We start from the raw sequence: 21981 nt of genomic DNA, 5'->3' as shown, positions 1-21981 counted from the left end.
TGGAGCAGTGTTTTCTGTTATCTTTCGTTCCACAGAGGCTCGCAAATTTTATTATATCCTATCTGCAACTCGGTAAATTTGCAGGTCAGCGTCATTAAATGTAGCTAAAAGTTCCTAATTCGTTTCACACGAAGTATTTAAAATAAATTATGTACTATTAGCTACATTAAATGATTCTGACCTGAAAATTCCTTGAGTTACATAGAGGATAAAATTCGCCATGATGTGTGGAAGGAATTATAGTTTTAATCATAATACCGAAAACCTCAAATTTGTGTGCATGTGTGTGTGTGTGTGTGTGTGTGTGTGTGTGTGTGTGTGTGTGTGTGTGTGCGTGTGTGTTCTGTAGAGAGTGGGGTCTTTATTTAACACTCTCCCCCTTAACTGGGGTCTCATCACGCAAAGACCCCAGTTACAAAAGACCCCAGTTCTGAAAACCATAAAAATAAAATCTACTATCCCTTTTTTATTATAAAAAATAGTTATTAAAACTGACCCCAATTTCACCTTTTACTTCGCTATGATCTCACACCGAAAAAAAAGCGTACCGTCTTCGGACCACAAAATTGGAAATCCCGTCTTCGCGCATGCGTGTCTTTTGTTTCCGGCACCATGCTATGGGACCTGGCGAGAAGAAAATCTCGGAAAATTTGGTGCAGGTAGGTGCTTCTAAAGTCTTTTGTTAATACGCCTTCATTTAAAATGTAATCTAACTATGTCTGCGTTATTTTGTAATCAGGCTGATGCTCATTCAAGCGGAAGAAATTATATTTTGATATTGATTTTGAACGGTTCATACTTTTACCGGCTAAAAACATTTGCCGGGCGCAATATTATTTGAATTTGAATAGATTTCGTCGTTTTCAATCTGAAGAATAATAAAACAATTTTAAAAAATGGTGGGTCAAATATTTATTACTATTGCTTTTGCAGCAAAAGAAATGCCATATTATATGCTGTTCATACAAAGAGAACAGTCATAAATAAATTGTGTTAAACTTTAACTTAAAGTGTGTCTGTTATGTGTTATACTGGTTAGAGACCAATTCTCGCCGCACACCAATTGTTGCCATAGTGATAATAACTCGTAACAGTATGGGAAGTTTTCGTTCCTGTTAAGAAAATAAGAAGATTGATTTAAGCCGACATGTCCGAGAAAAAATAAGCATTCGGTAAAACCATTTAGTAAAGAAAATAACCAAAATCCCCACTTTAGCCCCTTACGCCTCCATTTACTGACGTGGGGAGTTACGTGGTACAATTAGCATACATAGGTCGACAATAACTATATCATAAAGCAATACCTTAATGTAGGCTCCCGCTTTTATAGCAGACGCTGTAAAGGAGAATTACATCATTTCCAAAATAAAGCATCCTCAATTAAGAAGTAGACACTAATGTAACCTTACATGTTACATAATGTGTTAAAAAATCCCAGTTTGTTCAACCGGTGATTAAGTAAAATTTGCTCCATGGCAACCAGTGAAAATTGGAATTGAATCGGGCTTGCGTCAATTCTCCCAAATCTGAGTTTCTTTTGACCCATCCTAGCTACGATACCCTCGGTGAGGCTAAAGGTTATATGTTAGTTCCGCACAGCATAGCGAATGATATCTGCGTCTGTTTCTGATTGAATCTTCACGTCATTGTCCGGCTCGTCTTGTTACTCAAATCACTCCAGTATATCCTCCGGTATGTTTCTGAGCCCTAAACAAATCGCGGAATACTTCATAAACGATGTGTGATTAAAAGTTCATTTACACTTTGAAGAATCATTATACCTGTACCAACAGGGCTGAGCACATTTTTTTTTTTACTTCTAGTCCAGGACAAGTGGTTCCAGAAAATTCACTAGTCCCACCTTATTTTTCACTGGTCCCAAAATGGTAATCACTTGCCGAAATTTGATGAGACGTATGTGCTTAATCCATAGAAAAACAAAAATAAAACGATATACAACATAATTATTTCTTAAAAGAATTTAATTTTTCAAAAACATTGGTTGTTATACATTTGGCTTCTTCAGGTTCATGTATATATGTTTTAGCTGATGGATTTGAAAATATGTCCATGTATATGTCTGCCACCTGCACCAGTACTAAGCCAGCAGTTGATAGCTGTGTCTGGGTTAAAGTCCCCAAGCTCTGGTCCATTTGCAGAAATGTTCATTAGCATTTGTAAACTCTTTTGGTTTAAGGAATTTCTTAAAGAAGTCTTGGTTAAGTTCATTGAACTAAATCCTCGTTCACACTCAGAAATAGCTACTGCACATCCGTCTTACGTTTTATCCCTCCATTTTCAAACAAATTTACCTTCGCCGAATCGTCGTTGTTACCTTACTTGTGAAAATAATTTAGCAAACTCATTTTATCCACAGAGTAACTATCAGCATGCTTGACAACTACATGTACTTCTAAAGTGATTATAACATCAATTTTCTCTTTTAAATACGAACTGAAACAGCTCATTAATTAGCGTAATTGTTTTGCTTCAAACACAATATCGCACATAGAAGTTAATCATCTGTATAATCGGTTTTAATTAAAGAATCATTACTGTCATTTAATCAGTTCATAAAGGAAACAAACACTGATGTCGTTAAAGTACCTTTCATTAATTTAATTACACGGACTCGCTGGATTAAAATCATAGTGAGGCATACGTTATGATCTAGACTGAGTAAACTCATTGCAACAAAACCGCTTACAACATTGCTAATTGATCATACTTGCTTTTTTTGTTTGACGTGTTTTGATTTGCCGATAATTTGGTTGCTTAACCCAATATGCAGTCAAGCGGTAATAGGATGTAAATGTATACACGAAGAGGGGTAGAATCAAGTATTTAGGATGTCCAGAGGGCATGATTGGCCAAATAAAGGCATATAGTGATTAAAGCACGAACATAAGGACTAGCTCGACTTTTTTAAAAAGCACTCGTCCCGGACTTGCGACTTGGAAAATTTTACTTGTCCGACTTCAAAAATGACATGTCTGGGACGTCGGGCTATGGGATTTGCTCAGCCCTGTTGGTATATCTAAATTTTAAACTTTTCATTGCTGCAGACATTGTTCTGTGAGTTTATTTATGGGTACCGCATTTTGCTTTCCTTGTTTATAACATCATCTGTTTCTGAGTGGTTGATCACAGCACCACTTGTGGTCATTATTGATATAAGAAATGTACGACCACATGAAATGGCAACAATGGCGATTATTACAATAAATAATCTTAATATGTATCAGTATTTTCTTCTCCTGAACATCGTTGTATTTTTTTTGGCATTTGATACAGATTTGTTTCTAATATTACGTAAATATTAATTTACCAAAATTGAAATAGTTATCTTTTTGAAAAATATTGATTTCAATATATTATATTTATTCAGTACTGGAAATTAGGAAAGAACAAAACAGTGTCATTAAATTCAACAGTGAATTTGATATTTCATTAATGGGCTTCTATAGGATAAACAAAATGTGAAGTCGGCGGAGATAAGAAGTCCCCTTCTTTTATTCATTAGACAGCAACAAACAAGTTGCATCAAGGGTTTCAATTCACTGACATTATAAAAAAGTAAAGATATTTTGAATGGGTATAAAAGTGTAATAGGCAATTTGATTTGTTTTGGTCATTGTTATGCATAATGTATATATTTATGGGATTTAGACAAGCTCAAAGCATTTTCTATACTTGCAGCAAAGTGTGACATAACTGTCAAGGAAACTTACGAAAACTGCATTGTCAGCTTAGTGATATCAATGAAATACAATGGCTGCTCCGAAACTGATGTCATGATGATACTCAAAGACACTCATCAAATAAGTCTATCTTTAGAGGTATATTGATACATGTAGACTAGATTTGAATCAGTAATTGTTGGATGTTAACACCTTAAGTCTCCATTTTCTCAGTTGTTGACTGCTCACATAATTTGCATACACTATTAATAACTAAATGCATGAGACATATCTAATTAACAATTCCAATGAACTGGACATGAATTACTCTTAAGTTAATTAAAGTGCATGTCAGCATGGTCATGTAAGCTCATTTACTCTTATTAAATTAAATATTACTTATAATGCTACATATTTAGTACTACTATATTGTAACCAGCTAGGTCTTCTGGGTTGGCTCGAACCAGCCTGAGAATTATGAAATCTTTTTTTGCCTTTATTTAATTTCATGTTGGAGAAATCAGAAAATACATACATTCCAAATAATAACAAAAAGAATCATAGCAGTTTATAACAGTTTATTGATGTGGTTATTGAAAGATCTGGTCACTGCTGTTTGACCTGTGTCAATCATGACAATTTTGTCATGACATTTTTTGTGTCTACAAGTGTTGGGACACTAAAAGTGTTGTTTTTATTTTGGACATGCATGTAAATCTTGGGATGCAGAAAAAATACTTATCTTTTCATGTCTGAAGATTTACAGCCATTATGGTAACCAACCAAAAAAAGTAACATTTTCAGATATATACTTTGGCCCATGTATGAGCTGCCCAACCCTCTCCAGGCTTTTATTTTTTTCCAAAAATTATTCTGCTTATGCACAAGTATATACAGTAGTTTAAATGTACTTTGCACATTATACAGAGTGCTTGTCGTGAGTCATGCTGCCAGTAGAAGTCTTGTGGTTCTTGTCATGACGCTTCATTGTTCTTGACATAAATGGTTCTTAACTAATTTTGATTGACCTTGGAACAATCAATCTCTCATAGTTTGACCTTGCATTCATCAAGGAAGTTTTACAAATGCATGTTTAAATAAAGGCTACCTAGAAAACTGCAAATGGTTCATCTTTATTGGGGAAAAACTGGCTATTGACTGATTTTTCAAGTTTTGAAGTACTTCAGATTATTGGAGAAGTGTTCATGAATGTACCATTTGAGCCTGAAAATGATATTGAATTTGAGTTTAATGTACAAAAAACAGACGGAATACTGGTCAGTCCCCGATTCAGGGTGTCTTGAAATTTACATGTACATGTAATGTTATCAGGTTATGTATATTTGTTTGCTTGCTTTTCTTAATGATTATATATCATTGTATATCTGTATTTTGTACTTGTCCAAAATCAAGTTAATGCTGTACCTGACCAATGACATTTATTTTTTAAACAACATGATACATAGATAATATTTCTCTAAGATCATAGATTAAAATGTTCAGATCATTATCGATGAAGTAGACGTTTTCTTGATTCAGAGTGAAAGACAATAGTTTTTCACTGGGAAATTCCTAAACTTGTGGACAACTTTAAATGTTTTTCTTAAAGGAAACTGGCCTACATCCTGGCTGTATTATTGTCTTAGCTTTTATATATTTTGTTTACTTGAAAAATTGTGCATATTTGCATTAACATCTGAAGCAAAATCGGTCTTATTGCTGTGTTCAGGTTTTAATTTGGTTGGATTTATTTCAAATTATTATTCACTGAAATTAATGCTCAGTAATAATCTTGAACTTCAAAATTAATTTGGAATTGTAGTGAATTCAGAGAACATTTTGGATTATATTACTGTGAAACATCAAAAGACTATTAGCACATCACCACACTCCAAGCCATAATCCAAGTTTTCTCTGACTTGGCACATCAACACATTCAGTATTGGAATTTATTTGGAATACCACTGGAATTGAATTGGAACATCATACATTTGGATTTGTTTTAGATACTGTTTGAGATTTAATTCACAATATTGTAAATTTTAAATTTTTTTGTTTAAATTTCACTTTGCTTTCTAGGAAAATGAACTATTTGTTGAATTTGACACAACTTGTTGCTATTCACCTCGCTAGGTGCTCAGCATTAAGAAATCAGTGTTAGGACTGGTTGGCTCGATATAATTATGTGACTGGGTAGAACTGAAAAACTGTTAACCCTTTCATCACTAAGTTACTTTGCAGGCATAGAGCCCTAAACATATTAAGAAACTTTGGACCTTTAAAGCAAAATGACCTGTGGATTTTGAAATAACATAACTTTGCCAATTTTAAAGATATCTGGATGGATTAAGTATCAAAATAAAGGTTAAAAGTCAAATTGTATAACTAATTCAATAAAATATGTAGATCTATTGTAACTTAAAATACAGTTGCAAACAGGTAACACAACAGGTAAAATGCAGAAGCAATTTTTTATTTGCCTCATTACATGAACATTATTTTCAAAAACTTCATCTAAATCAAGGATTTGAAAGTATTCAAGAGCTTTTCTGGAGCCATCTAACACTCTGATGGGTCCAACTCTCCCAGAAAGCTGAAATAAATCCAGTTGTTTCGTCCAGAACAAATACGTGGAGTTCACACTTCCTCTGGTTCAAAACCTTCAAAGTCCTCTTCATCGTCATCACTGTCACCCACAAGCACAGTCAAATGCCTGTCCAGATGGTTTCTCTCATTTTCAATCAACTGTATTAGGTCACAACAGCAAAATATTTTGATAATTCATAATTTGACACTTCATTCTCATCTTGCATCGAATTCCACCATTTTGAATATAAATTCACCATTCGGAAAACATGCTCAAAAAGTGTCCTCTTGCCTAAAGATTTCTAGTTGTATTCAACACGAGATAATCCAAATATAATATCTCCATTACAGGAAGGAAGTTATTAGAGGTATCCCAAAATATATATAGTCGTGTACCATAGGGTTTATGGACTTGCTTCCCCATGACCAGAAAACCGGTCTACAGTGATGAAAGGGTTAAGGCTACATTGAAAAACCAAATCACACACACACACACACACTTGTTGCTTTTCACTCTTTTTTTATTGCTTAAAGACAATAGAGCCATAAGGGGCCATCCATTTAGTACGTACGCAAAAATCTGGCAAAGCTTGACCCCTCCCTGTACACATGCATACTTTTTTACCTACCCACCCCTGCGTACATACACTTGATGCAACTGTGACCCCCCCCCCCCCCCCCCGATCTATAGAATGGCCTATATTTAGTCCATGCAAAAACAATCAAGGATTAATAATATTAACGTGTTTAATAAATCAGTCCACAGAATATCTGGCTGCATCAAAGAAATAAATGCGTAACTTTAAAACGTTTGTTTAGTGTCGGCTAAAATTCAAACACCGAGTGAACCCTGTCAAACAGGTTACATATTAGACAAATCATTGTTGAGGTTTCAAAACTATCCCACCCCGTTTCCTATGCGTACGTACATTATCAGTGACACCCCCCCATATGCAGGCATACACATTTGGGTTAACACCCCACCCCCACCATGCGTACGTACTAAATGGACGACCCTAACAGTAGAAAAAGCAGAATACCATGCATAATTAACCCTTTACCTCATATATATGGCTTTGTAGGCAGATAATACACCTTTAGCAAAGTTATACAGTGAAGTATGCTATACATAGAACACCTATTATTTTGTAACCTACTTGACTTCATACACATTTAAAGGGGCTGGGGGCACGTGATTTAAAATAAGTTATAGCCCAATAAGTGCTATAGCCACCAGTTATGAAATCTTTTAGAAATGTAGACTAGTCTATTATGCAGATAATTCTGGATTCTGACCATTAGAAGATTTTAAGTTCAGTTTGACACTTTATTGGACCTTTATTTTGTTTTAGTCTGGCATGAGAAACCTTTCACCCAAAGAATGGGTCCAGTACTGGTGTGAAACGGGGCTGGATCAAGATGGGTTCGAAAAAAGATACATATCCAGTTATGTTGGTGAGTAAGTTTAAATTTACTTTGTATGTGACTAAAGGCAAAATAATATAAAACTCCATGGATCATTTAAGGCCGTGTGTGCTTTCAACACTAATAATGTGTCTTATCCATGTTCATGGTGATTGGGGTTTTGTGCAACTGAGTCACTATTCTGGGGACCCCAGTTTTAAGCATGTGCATACACTATAGGCATTTGGGACCCCAATTTTAAGTGTGTTATGGGACCCCAGTTTCAGCTTTGTGTGTCTGGGATGATGGGTCCCCAATTTCCAGTTTTAACACTTTTTTATACATTTGGATTTCTGTGCGAACTTCTAGCACTATTCGGGATTTAAATCACAATATTGTACTTTTTTTTCAATTTTCTTTTTGTATTCATGGGAAATAAACTATTTGTGCATAAACGATATGCATTTGGGACCCCAATTTTAACTGGCGTTTATGGGACCCCAGTTTCAGCTTTGTGTGTCTGGGATGATGGGTCCCCAGTTTCCAGTTTTAACTTTTTTTTATACATTTGAATTTGTGATCGAACTTTTAGCACTATTCAGGATTTAAATCACAATATTGTACCATTTTTTCAATTTTCATTTTGTATTCATGGGAAATAAACTATTTGTGCATACAGTAGTCCTCCTCTTGAACGGCCCCCCCCCGACCAGCGGCCACCCACTCGTTTCGGCCAGAATACATTGGAACCTTGCAGAAAACTAATGTCAGAAAGACTCAGATAAACAATATCGTGAAAGATAAGGAAACAATTCTGCAGAAGTTGGAAGGTGAAATGGACGGAGAAGGGAAGATTGTTTCAGCCAGGAGATGTTTGTATCCTGATTTGAATGACAAGAAAAGACAACAATTTTGTCAGTTGATTGGGATATGAGGACTTTACTGCAAGTAACTGATGGTTGCACGGATTTTAAGTGTGACACAATATTACGTGTTCTGTCCTTAGTGGAGAATCAGCAGATCTTAATAATGAAGTTTTCGAAGATTGGAACAAAAGACTAAATGATATATGCAGGGGATATGACAGCAAGGATATTTTTAATTGTGACGAGACTGTTTTGTTTTTTTAGACTGTTACCAACAGAGTGACAGATGATGTGATCTGTAACATAATGAAGACAGTTTTAAAACTATAATAATGGTTATTCATAACATTCTTTTGAAAATGATGAAACAGTTTGTTTTTCATTTATTTCACAACCTGCATGTGATATTTTAATGAAATTATTAAATGTTTTAAAATTAAATGTACTTGTGACTTTCTTCATATGTATTTACTATTCACATTTATCATCCCCCTCTAGAAAGGCCACCCTCATTATAAGGCCACTTCCCTGCTGCAGTAGGGGTGGCCTTATAAGAGGGGGACTACTGTACACGATATGCGTTTGGGACCCCAATTTTAACTGGCATTTATGGGACCCCAGTTTCAGCTTTGATGATGGGACCCCAGTTTCCAGTTTTAACACTTTCTTATACATCTGGATTTCTGTGCGAACTTCTAGCACTATTCGGGATTTAAGTCACAATATTGTACTTTTTTTTCAATTTTCATTTTGTATTCTAGGGAAATAAACTATTTGTGCATATACGATATGCATTTCGGACCCCAATTTTAACTGGCGTTTATGGGACCCCAGTTTAATGTTTGTGTGTCTGGGATGATGGGACCTCAATTTTCAGTTTTAACACCTTTTTTTTATACATTTGGATTTGTGATCTAACTTTTAGCACTATTCAGGATTTAAATCACAATATTGTACCATTTTTTCAATTTTCATTTTGTATTCATGGGAAATAAACTATTTGTGCATACAGTAGTCCCCCTCTTGAACGTCCCCCCTGACCAGCAGGCACCCACTCCTTACAGCCAGAATCCGTTGGCACTGACGAGTTTGTGTTCAAAAGTAAAAAGTACCCCTCATGAAAGGCCACCTGCCTAACGCGACAAGCGGCCAGCATATTAGTGCAATAATATAAAATTTACCCCTCACAAGTGTATGCATTTTATTTGATATGTATCCAGAACCAGTATTTTATTCATAACGTGTGTTAAGTAATCCGATTTCTGTTTCCCGATGTCAGGTTTTCGTTACTGAAAGAAGTGTTGACTAAAGTACATGTACCACTAAGGTTAATATTATATCATTTACGCCTCACAAGGAGCCACATTTATTCCATAAAGCTGAGAAAGACTAAAATTTTAATCCATATGAAAGGGTTAGTACATGCAATCCAAATAGCCTTACAGCTGTGTTATCATAAGATGTCTGGTTTAGTCACTTCGATAATTGTTAAGATTGCAATTATTGAACAGTAATAACAGCTGAGAAGTGGCAGCATTGATGTACAATACACAAGTCAGCAGGAAAATGGTTTGATAGTCTTTATGGCTTCTCTTAGTAAGATGTTCACTTTGATAATTAGTTGCTAATACTACTGACAATAATTGTCAAAATTACATCCTAACGGCCGCGAGGTCAAATCTGCGTGATGTTAAATGGTACATATCGAAGCCATTTTGGCTTCACTCACTTAGTGTGAAGAAATGTATAAAAACAGTAGGGTACCGAACTGCGACTAACAAATCACGTGACAAGATCACTTACTTTAAAAACAAGTGGCAATTTGTTTAAATGCATAAAAAATTGTTTTATCAGTTTTGTAGTTGGCAACATGAATAACTTACTGCAAAAAGATCAACATGTCATCGAGGAAAGAAAAATCAGTTTAAAAGAGAAAGTAATTCAACTGACCAAGAGGTTCGGGGGGTGTCGAGGAACCTTGCAGAAAACTAACGTTGGAAAGACTCAGATAAACAATATCGTGAAAGATAAGGAAACGATTCTGCAGAAGTTGGAAGGTGAAATGGACGGAGAAGGGAAGATTGTTTCAGCCAGGAGATGTTTGTATCCTGATTTGAATGACAAGAAAAGACAACAATTTTGTCAGTTGAATTGGGATATGAGGACTTTACTGCAAGTAACTGATGGTTGCACGGATTTTAAGTGCGACACAATATTACGTGTTCTGTCCTTAGTGGAGAATCAGCAGATCTTAATAATGAAGTTTTCGAAGATTGGAACAAAAGACTAAATGATATATGCAGGGGATATGACAGCAAGGATATTTTTAATTGTGACGAAACTGTTTTTTTTTTTTTTTAGACTGTTACCAACAGAGTGACAGATGATGTGATCTGTAACATAATTATAAAGACAGTTTTAAAACTATAATAATGGTTATTCATAACATTCTTTTGAAAATGATGAAACAGTTTTTCATTTATTTCACAACCTGCATGTGATATTTTAATGAAATTATTAAATGTTTTAAAATTAAATGTATTTGTGACTTTCTTCATATGTATTTACTATTCACATTTATCATCACCCTCATTATAAGGCCACTACCCTGCTGCAGTAGGGGTGGCCTTATAAGAGGGGGACTACTGTACAGAATATACATTTGGGACTGGCGTTTATGGGACCCCAGTTTCAGCTTTGTGTGTCTGGGATGATGGGGACCCCAATTTCCAGTTTTAACACTTTCTTGTACATTTGGATTTGTGATCAGACTTTTAGCACTATTTGGGATTTAAATCACAATATTGTACTTTTTTTTTCAATTTTCATTTTGTATTCATGGGAATTAAACTATTTGTGCATACACGATATGCATTTGGGACCCCAATTTTAACTGGCGTTTATGGGACCCCGGTTTCAGCTTTGTGTGTCTGGGATGATGGGACCCCAATTTCCAGTTTGAACACTTTTTGTTTTTTCTTTCTTAAATTATTGCTTGTGTTAAAGCAGATACCTATTAAAAATGTCAACAAATGCCCAGGGATGGTGGCTATAAAATAATCACAAGCCCTGACTAAAATTCCACAAGCCTGGATTACAATTAAATGCCTGTCGAGTACAGATAGTTAATCTTTTAAACAATACAAAGCAACTGTTCAAAAAACAAGCATGTGTGTATTATTGTCTGTCAGCCAATCTATTCCACTGATAAAATCATAATGAAAAGAATAGGTCAATTAACTAATTGGAAGGTTGAATTCAATGTGTCGAATATCTTAACATAAAGATGGTCTCCTATTTGATGGTACACACAGAAATGACATCATGAGCCAATAAATTGTTTGCCATACGTGTCCAGAATCAAATCCTCCACCCCCCACCCCTTTTGCTGGCATGCTTCACAAAGAAAACTGTCAAAGAAAGAGTTCTGAAATTTAGTTTTGCTTGCTTTGCTTCCTAAATAACCTTCGAAATTTGAACACTATTCAAGCAACTTTAGTAATCAAGCTTTTCATTTTATGTATATGGGGTAAAATCTGACTTCAAAAGAAAAGTTGTTGCCATTCACAAACTTGTTAGTAATCTATAATACATTGCTTAAGCACCTGTTACCCAAAAATCAGACCCAGCATTGATGTGAAACTGGGTTCGACCAAGATGTGTTCAAAACAAATATATATCTGGTTATGTTGGTGAATAATTTGAATTTATCTTGTAAGTGGTTGAGACAAAACAAAATAATATAAAACTCCAGGAATCATTTAAGGCCTTGTGTTCTTTCAGCACTAGTCATGTGCTTTATCCATTTTCATGGTGATCACGTTTTGTTGCACTTGAGGCATTGCATTCTGGGGACCCCCGTTCTAACTATATATGCATTTCGGACCCCGATTTTAAGTGTTGATGGGACCTCATTTTCAACCTTGTGTGGCTGGGATGATGGGACCCCATTTTCCAGTTGGAACACTTTTTACATGCATCTAGCATCTGTTTGATTTACCTTTTTTAGGTTGTTCCATTTTGTGACCTTTTTTGCCTGTGCAAATTAGCACAGTGGGATCACCCACTAGTCTTCAAATGCACCACATTAGCTATTGTGAGCCAGTTAATCATGCAATAGTGGTTTATACCTGACATTTTTGCCATTTAATTGCCTTATTTAAACTGCCAGAAGGAGCTTTACATCAAATTTAGACATGACTGCTTACCATTTATACATGTTACATGTAATGGGCGTATGCTGAAGTATTTATTTTTGTTCTATTTTCGAAACTTACTTAAAATCATATTTTTTTTAAACATAAAGTGTCAGGGGTTTTGGGAATAGAAATCCTGGTTTTAGCATGACATGCTATGTTATGGCAGGTCAACATCTTAAAAATAAATTTCTACATTTCATCAGCATAATTGGAGCTTTGTCAGGTAAAATTAGATTTTTTCAATAAGCTGGATGAGCTCCTCACTCATCTGAAATTAGAGACGTCCCGGGTGTCAGGTTATCGGATCTTTGAACTATGTATAACATCCTTACAAAATAATGCTTCATTTTATTACACAAGATATATCCTCATAAAATTCTAGTTTTAAGCTTTGGTTATTAGGAACACCTTTGCATGCTTATTTTAATTTTTAATTTATTGCTTTTGCCTTTTGCCCATTATAGGTTATGGTGTCTTTGCAAATGTGGCATTCAACAGAGGTGATTTTCTACTTGAGTATGTAGGGGAAAGGATTGACACAGAGGCTGAGAGAAGGGAGAAAAGATATAGCAGGGAACAACGAAATCATAAATATAACAGATGTTATCTCTGGCTTTAAATATCATCAGAAGACACATTAGTAAGTTTCAGCTAATATAATTATTATATATCTGAGATTTAATACAGTTATCAGGGCTGAAACTGCAAGGATTTGTGGGCTAAAAAGTATACAATTAAAACCTCATGCAGTGAGTACAGAGAGAAATTCAAATAGAAGAAAATTGCTGATAACACCAAAAAATTCTCCATGTGAGAGTAAATTGTTCCTTGAATCAGAACATAGCTTCAACCTTAAAATTGCATGATAATATGAGTGCTATATGTGGGAATATCTTTTTTTATGTATTATTTAGTGTTTAGCATAAAACAGGCTTTTTTTATCTGTTTTAATCTGTTTTATGTTGCAAATGAGAAATGACTCAATGTACAAATTCCAATTTCTGCAATTAGTTTAGTGAAAGTTGTATTGCTAGCTGGAAATTTGAATGGAAACGGAAACTATAATCAGGAATTAAGCTTTGATTCATTAATGTTTGCTATAAACCGCCACAAGCAGACATTGTAGCGATATGACTGAAAAATTGTTAAAGCTACGTTAAAAATCGTCATTAGTGTTTGCTTGCAATGAATACACGTTTTCACCAGCAGAGTTGCTCCATTAACCTGTGCAACCAATCAGGTGAAAGTGGCTTCTTCCCTGCATGCCATTCAAAACATGGTATAGAGTAGAGGTCATATCAGAGACAAAAAACAAATCCTTTCAGCCAAGTAAATTGTTTGGGAATTGTGTACTATTTGTTGTATATAATAGTTGCAATCCTTTAATACAGTCTAAATTAGATTTTTGGGGGCATGTTTAAATTAACTGGCTGTGTGCATGATGTTGAAACACCTTTCAAGTTACACTGAAAGTCTCTTTGTGCAATTTTCTTTTAGCTAAACTTTTATACAATTTATTTATACATAATCCCCAAATTTAGCTGAATAAGAGTTAGTCCTTTTTCACTCCTAGTAGATCTTCAGCACTTAACATTTGGTCATACTGAGTTTGAAAATAAACGGAGAATAGCATCTAGTGGTACATTCATTTGATTTTTAGTCAGAATTCAAAAGAACACTTTTTCAGGATGGCTTTAAATAAGATGACTGAGATCACAGACTGATTTCAGTTTACCAGGGTTGTGGGTGTTGGCAATAATAGACCCCCTTTTCCACCAAATATTAAACTTGGAAGAAGAGATCATGGGCATATTATCGCTGATTGATATTCAGATTTTCTCTAGATACATGCCATAGACTAAGAAAATTTTGTATTCATTCTGCGGTGTAGAAAATTGCCTATTAACACTGGAAAGTATGATAGTGAAGTATTTTTACAGCCCATTCTGCATATATTAGGATTATTTAGGCAAATGCAGATGAAAGTGATTTAAGACTAAATTATAAGGACCATTCAGATGTTCTGAATTCAGTAAACAAACTCACCACCTTGCAGTGGTCCATAGCATCATTGAGGTGTAAAGCCCAACACTCTAAGACTTGCATTGTAAAGACATCTGCACTGAGACATAATTATGCATGTACAAAATTGAACTATTTCAATGCATTAAAGATCAGGCAAAAGGCCACTGGTGTCTTGCAAATCTGTCCCTTAAAATTTGATGTAGACAAGTGGGCATTGTAATTATAATTTAAGAACTTGTTATATGTCATGGGGTGGCTGGTATTCCCATCATCTCCTATTCAGTTCTAGGATCTAGGTTAATGTGACTTGACAGTTTTGTTTTAGTAGATAGCATGGACAGATCTTTGCTACGATTGTTGATCTATTTAAAGGATTGGAAGATGTAACTTTTTGTAAGTTGCATTTTATTTTACTTAAGTATAGATGCAACATCTACAAGAGGACACATGTGCCAATTTGTGAATGATGCTGCAGACCACACAAAATCGTGCAATGCACAAATGAAATTGGAGGTGTTCAATTCTTACCCAAGGCTTTGTCTCTTTGCAACCAGAAATATTGACAGTGGTGAGGAGTTTAGATATGACTATGGAGATGGAAAGAACTTGTACTGGCGGAATAAGGTAGCGCATTCATATTCATTTTATCCCCATCCCGCAAATCTTTGAGTGATATATATTAGGAAACTTCTTCAAAAGTTCATCATGTCTCTCTATAATTTCTTGATACAATTATGGCATTCCAATGCTGATCCCTTCAGTTATGACCCATGTCCCTGTGGATGAGTTGAGGCAAAGAAATTTAATGGCCTTTGGTGGCAGATAAGTCTTAAAGTTATACTGGATGCCATGTATAGCCTATCTTATGCAGAGAAATAGCATTAAACCCCAAAGCAACAACGCACCTTTACTGATTGACTGACCTAAGTTTTAATTTTGTGTTTGCATGAAACAGGAAACATTTTTTTAGTCTTATGAACATCACAAAAATGAAACCAGATGTTTATAAATTAACATAGCTTCTCTGTGAATGTTGCAGGTAGAATTTAAATTACAATGATCCCCCAGGGGGCCGAGTGGTCTAAAGTGCTCTCCTTTACTGATCCCTGCCACCACACCTCTGTCTACATGGGATCAAGTATCGACCTTGGCCAATGAGAGTCAGTGAGAAAGCTTTTCATTAGCTTCTCATGGGGTATGTGGTTCTTACAGGGATTTTCCCAAGCTCCTCTTCCACCAATTATACTGGCCGCCATGTATAGTCTATCATGTGCTGAAAATGGCACTCAACCCCCCCAAAAAAACCTCCCAATATCAAGAATGATCCATATTTTTAAGGTCACCGTGGGATATTTTAATTCATATCAATCATAATTTAATAGTAGCAAGAAGAATTAAATAATACAAGTCTGTCATTTGTATCTTATCACATGAAAACTATTTTGTCAGATATTATTGTGCCAGAAGAAGAAAATGGAGATATTGCAAAAGAAGAAATTAAAACAGGAAATGGGCCAACGGAGCAAGGGGAGATCTCAGATGAACTTAAAGAGAATGCAGAAATTCCAGGTAAAATGTGATGATAATATAAAAATATTAAATTGATAATTTTTTAACTCATTGATAAGGATAGAACTTTGTGATGTCATGGTTAAGGGTTTGGCGATAGACTATACTTGAAGATTGATCGGTAAAATCATATGAGCAAATCATGGATTGCAATTTTCATAATCTGTTATAAATGATTGTGGTAATATTGTTCCTTGGGATATACTGTTCAGATTTGCCATTATTTTTCAATGTGTACACGGCACAGAAGTGAAATTCATGTTAATTTTTTGCATTAAAAATGTAATTAAAAATATGTAGCTTCTGTCACTAGAATCAACCAATAGATTTGTTAGATACTGTTGACTGGATAAACTTCAAATATCATTAAAAGCTGATGACTTTAATAATGTGTATAATGTGTTTCTATTTTTGTACACTATTATTTAATGAAATTTCTCCAGGGTATATATGTAGATAAATACTTTCTCCATTTATCAATTTATGTTTATGTATAGTTCAAAGTTACAAAAAGCGGAACAGATGACATATCCAAGAAAACAGCTAGTTTACACTTTATCAGCCCTAATTTCACAATCTATTTTTAAATAAATATGAACTTATAAAATTATTAGGATTTTTGTAATGTACAGCCATTAACAAAGTCTCTGTACTGAGAAGACGTTTTGTGAAATGTCACATGCCTCTAATGCATGTATTGTTTTGGTAATGAGGATTGTTTTGCTTCCATTCTATTGTACAGTTGTTGTTTTGGGTCTGATGCCAATTTTCAATGCATGATATTCTATACATGGCAGTCATTATAACTGCTTGAGGAAGATCCCCAAAAACCCCTGGTAAGAACCACCAACTCACTGGAAGCAACTAACATTGGCTGGACTCAAACCCACTCAGAGGTGAGATGGCAGTGATTGGTAAATTTGAGTGCTTTAGACCCCAGGCCCCACTTTCATCCTGCATTTTGTTACTTAAAATAGAGAAGCTGCCAGGGTGCATGAGTGTGCAAATTGTGCAAAAAGTTTTGTGAATTTGAGCCCTTAGAAAGCAGTGAAGCGCAAGAACTCCCGCAAATTAGCTCAAGGATCATGTGTATACTCAGCATAGTATAGAATTTTATTCATCTTTTAACCCTTGAGGCATTCCACAAAACATAAGTTGTGCTGCTGGTCAAGATCTTGTATGCTTACTGCAATGTTGTTTTTCAGGTAGGGAACTATTACATCTGGGTACTTCAGCTTGACATGAAGGGTGTTAAGCTTAATTGAATAGGTACATTGGGCTTTGGAACAAGCATTTTGCTATAGTTTTAACTTTGCATTCATCAAGGCAGTTATACAAATTCTTGTTTAAAATATGTGCCACCTAGACAACCCCACATGGCGGACTATCAACATGGTTCATCATTAGGTGATGATTTCCTTTTTGCAAATAGTGGCTGAAGTTGGTGATGATGACAATAATTTGAAAGTTTGAAGTATTTCATTGCAGAGAATGTGTTACTGGAAATGATGTTGAATACAAGACAAATGTACATTTGGTTTGGTGTTGTTGGTTTTAACACCATTTCTAGCATATGATACATGGCAGTCAGTATATTTGGTGGAAGAAGAACCACCAACCCATGGAAAGCTACTGCCAAGCTTTGTTACACACTCATGTTGGTCAAGCCAAAAGTTGAACCCATGCGGACAGATGTGGGAGAGCTGTAAAGAGGAGCATTTAGGTCACTGAGCCATCTGGAGCTCCCAAGTCCATTGTACATGCTGGATGGTCAAAAACAGGTTGAATAATGGCCATTCCCACCTATACCGCAGTAATTGAAATTAAATATAGAAATGAATAATACCAAGCCTAGTTAAAATAAGGCAATTTAAAAGTAATGCACAATTTTCATTTCTTTTCTCAAGCAATTCAGCACTAAGTGATCTTGTGCTACATAAATATATAACACTTTAACCTTTTACCTCATATAATGTATGGCTTTGTAGGCAGTTGATACCTGATTTATACAGTGCAGTTTACTATAAATAGAACATCTGTTACCTATTTGACTCCATACGTTCAACATCAATTTTAACCATTTTCCAGTTTTGGTATACATCTATTATGTATAGAAAGATTTAAGAGTAAAATCTGATCGTTATAGTTGTATAATTATTTTTCACAGAATAATTTTTTATGTGCTTTTAGAGAACTCATTTACTGTCAAGCATTTGAAGCTATATAACAAACCATAGCTGCCATTTCTCACACTCTAAATTTATCAGTTCTTTGTCTATGTCTCCATGACTAAATCACCTGAAGCTGATAAATTATAAATACTCACTGATGCGTACATAAACATCAGTGCCCTTACCTGTGTTATTGAAGCTTCAATAGTCGTGATTCTGATCATGCAAACTCCAGAAAGTACTGAACAAAATCCGCAGCTTCGTTTTTGGAGAGTTGAAAATCTGAGCCAGTTACTTTAAATATCAGATTAGGACTAGAGCTTAAAATTGACCGTGTGATCTGAAATAATGATCATTCACATCAATGAATGTTGTATCTAATGGGGTGTTTTCCATGAAGGTGGCACTCTGAAAACCAGCCCAAAATGGCTGCTGTTTACAGCAGGCAACCAAATGTGCTTCCATGAGAATGGTGTAGAGGTATCAAAACAGGTCCATGTTAGTTGTTGTTTTACTTAATGGTATTTTAAAACTCCTATCCAGTATTAATTTAATATTACCTTTTTGAGCTGATTTTGATGGTTAAAGTTAAAATAAATTAGTTTGTCCATGTAGTTAACTTGCCCCCCCCCCCCCCCCCCATTATCTTCTGCAGATATTTGTTGTGGCATGTGTGGCACCAATTGTAAAGAATATGAATTTTAGTTGCTGTTTCCTCTGGTTAGTAGAGACTTAAAAAATGGTACTAACATCTGCCTCGCTTGGCGTTCAGCATTAAGAGGTTAGTGTTAGGACTGGTCGGCCTGGTGTCAGGATAATGTAACTGGGTGGGACATCATGCTACATGCCTGTGGCATGATGCCTCAGTGCTAGACATCACTATAAGCTACCACATTGCAGACATCGTAGCAATATGACTGAAAAATTGCTAAAGCTACGTTAAAAATCAAAATCATATGATCCTCTGGTTAATAGAGCATCAGTCCCTTGTTTGAATTTTGTTTAAAGTTTTTCTTTAGTCTTATCAACATAATTATTTTGTTATCTCAGAAATCATTTATATTTTTCAGGTCTTGAATCTAGAAAGATATGTACCAGCACTATACCAGTTGCAGTATCAACAAAGAGACATAAAAGCACCAAATCTAAAACTTGGCGAAGACCTTGGACAAGTCAAGAAAGGAATGCTGTGCTCCAGCACTTGGGTTGTTTCATCAGGATGCTCAAAGTACCTAGACAAAAAGATGTACTTAATGTTCTTGCAAAAGAACCCTGCCTTGGATCAAGATCATGGCGAAATATTAAGGACTTTGTTTACTATCAGATACAAAGGGTCAGAATAAATATGAAGTTGTAATGTCATTTGCACAACAAGTAATTATTTGTCTTTTAAGTTAAAAATGGCATTGTGCTTAGTTTTCAACATGTACACACATAGAAACTTTTTTCTTTTTAGCTTTACTTGAGTTTGCCTCAGGTCCAGTATGAAATTGTACCATACATCCTGTCTTCAAAAGCATTTGCCAAAGCACAATTACTATTTAGCTCAGTATTATTTAATTAATTTATACCATACAAATTTCAAACTTAACCTTGTTCTATCGGCACAAAAAGTTTCAATTTGGAAACTTAAAGTCATCAACAGCAAGTGCAGTGTTAAAAAAGATGACTTTTTTAGTAGATGGAGTTGCATGCATGATTTTGATATGGATGCTAGCATAATAACAAAGTTGGCACATACAAGATACCAGCTGCTATATCCAGTAAAATTAAGAAAATGGGTATGAGAAAACAGTAAAGGAATTATCTGAATCATAAAAATGTAGTGCAGGTAGAATATAGCATTTAGCATGTTTTTTACATGCCGAACGTTCCAAATTAGTGCAGTTTGAACAAAAAAATGCTTTGTAATATTTGTTTAAAATTCATAATTGTCATTTAAAATATCCATGCCTTGACTACATTTAATAGAGCAAGCAATTTAGATATTAGTATCATCATCATCATTAGTATTACTATAGAAAAGATGAAGAACAATATGTATATGCTTGCAAAAAAAAAATTCAAAGTATTAATTAAAATATGAAGATTGCAGTAAAAGCAATATTAATATCAGTGATGAATACAAAATAAAAATGGAAATAATAGTGTAAAACAATGGCTGATATGTTTATCACAATTTTTAAATCAAGATACTTAATCAGATTTTTTAAAATATAGAAATGTTAAGAATTTGTTTATCAGACATTTACACTTGTATTTAGGAATTTGTATTTGCAACAAAAATTATAACAATAATGTCTACATTATCATCAGGAACTCAGATGAGTTTGATAATGAGCAAAATCCACACATATTAATTAGGTAATCTTCCATCTGATTTACTAAACTATTTCTTATCTGGCCTTGATCAAACTTGAGACATTATTTTATATCATAAAGATGTCTGATGTTGATAATGAGCGAGATGTATGCAACTTAATGAAGGGATTTACATTTGATTGGCTAACCTTGTTGCCATGATGGATGTCATATTTCTGCTCTATGTTTGATCCAACTTTGAAGATAAAATTATAGCAATAAGACCTCAAACAAGTTCAGTAAGTTCAATGCATATTATTGAGGAAGCATCTTGCATCTGATTAGTCAGGCTTGTTGTTATTCTAGAAACCATATTTCTGGTCCTGTTTTGAACAAACTTGAAATTTCAGCTTATATCATGCAGATCTTTGATGAAGATCAAAAGCTTGAACTGTACAGTACTAAGCGAGATCTATGCATATTTATGAGGCAGTCTTGTGTGTGATTGGCTGAGATTGTTACCGTTCTGGAGACCATAACTTTCATCGTAACTAGAATAATGGGTTTACATTGTCAAGATCTGCCGAATTTTTTAAAATAAGATCCAAGCATTGATGGATTTTTTTATCAGATTGCACTTGTGAAGCCATAGTTATGACCTGTTTGGTTTATTATCATCAAGGTCTAAATGACTTTGTTTATGAGAAAGAGACTATCAGTACATATAAATTGTGCCTTTATGTTTTGAAATAACCTCTGAGGATATCATACATTAGGTAAAATCAACATGATAGAAGTTTGGGAGACAGCTTAGATTGAATTTGTTCTCATATTACTACATAAACTTGATTGGTGAAATAGTTGCATAAGCCAGACGAGCTACAACAGGCCCACTTGAGCCTTTTGTTAAATCTTGGTATATGCTATCTTAATAAAAAAAATAAAGGTAGTAACTAACTTTTTATGTTAGGATTATTTTCACCAGCTTTTGCAGCATAAGCAAGTGATTATTTAGATGTAATGCATTAATTTTTGCTGGGTTTTTTTTCTGCTTTATTCCCTTTTATGAGTTGTCTGGTGCAATTTCAATATATCATTTTCAGGTGTATGAATTGAAATGAGTTTGTTTAACATTATTCCTTTAAAGCTACTTAAAAGCAATGTAATGTAATATTATGGT

General features: G+C 34.7%; 1 protein-coding gene across 3 annotated transcripts; it reads left to right on the top strand.

The window, feature by feature from the left end:
• Positions 1 to 604: 604 nt before the first annotated feature.
• Positions 605 to 21158, top strand: LOC149785827 (uncharacterized). 3 transcript variants are annotated; one of them, XM_089979775.1, is made up of 6 exons: positions 605 to 659; positions 7619 to 7721; positions 13200 to 13375; positions 15185 to 15384; positions 16210 to 16329; positions 19571 to 21158. In XM_089979775.1, exons 3-6 carry the CDS (start codon positions 13336 to 13338, stop codon positions 19841 to 19843), a joined length of 633 nt encoding a protein of 210 aa, XP_089835901.1. In that variant the 5' UTR covers positions 605 to 659; positions 7619 to 7721; positions 13200 to 13335; the 3' UTR covers positions 19844 to 21158. The 3 variants fall into 3 exon arrangements, with proteins under 3 accessions (XP_089835901.1, XP_089835900.1, XP_089835902.1); XM_089979774.1 differs by lacking the exon at positions 605 to 659 and adding an exon at positions 3753 to 3839; XM_089979776.1 differs by lacking the exon at positions 605 to 659 and adding an exon at positions 3753 to 3839 and having other exon boundaries at positions 15180 to 15384.
• The last annotated feature ends 823 nt before the right edge of the window (positions 21159 to 21981 follow it).

Source organism: Sinohyriopsis cumingii, chromosome 13 (assembly GCF_028554795.1).
Source record: "Sinohyriopsis cumingii isolate HCF-2022 chromosome 13, ASM2855479v2, whole genome shotgun sequence".
Taxonomy (NCBI): domain Eukaryota; kingdom Metazoa; phylum Mollusca; class Bivalvia; order Unionida; family Unionidae; genus Sinohyriopsis; species Sinohyriopsis cumingii.
The sequence above is the reverse complement of the archived record's forward strand: the minus strand, read 5'-3'. Positions and strand labels throughout refer to the sequence as shown.

Excerpts from the sequence above, each read along its gene's own strand:
- LOC149785827 (XM_089979775.1), top strand. The coding sequence starts at position 13,336 with ATGTTATCTCTGGCTTTAAATATCATCAGAAGACACATTA. Across the intron at positions 13,376-15,184 it reads TATCATCAGAAGACACATTA|ATGCAACATCTACAAGAGGA; the intron begins GTAAGTTTCAGC and ends ACTTAAGTATAG. Across the intron at positions 15,385-16,209 it reads ACTTGTACTGGCGGAATAAG|ATATTATTGTGCCAGAAGAA; the intron begins GTAGCGCATTCA and ends CTATTTTGTCAG.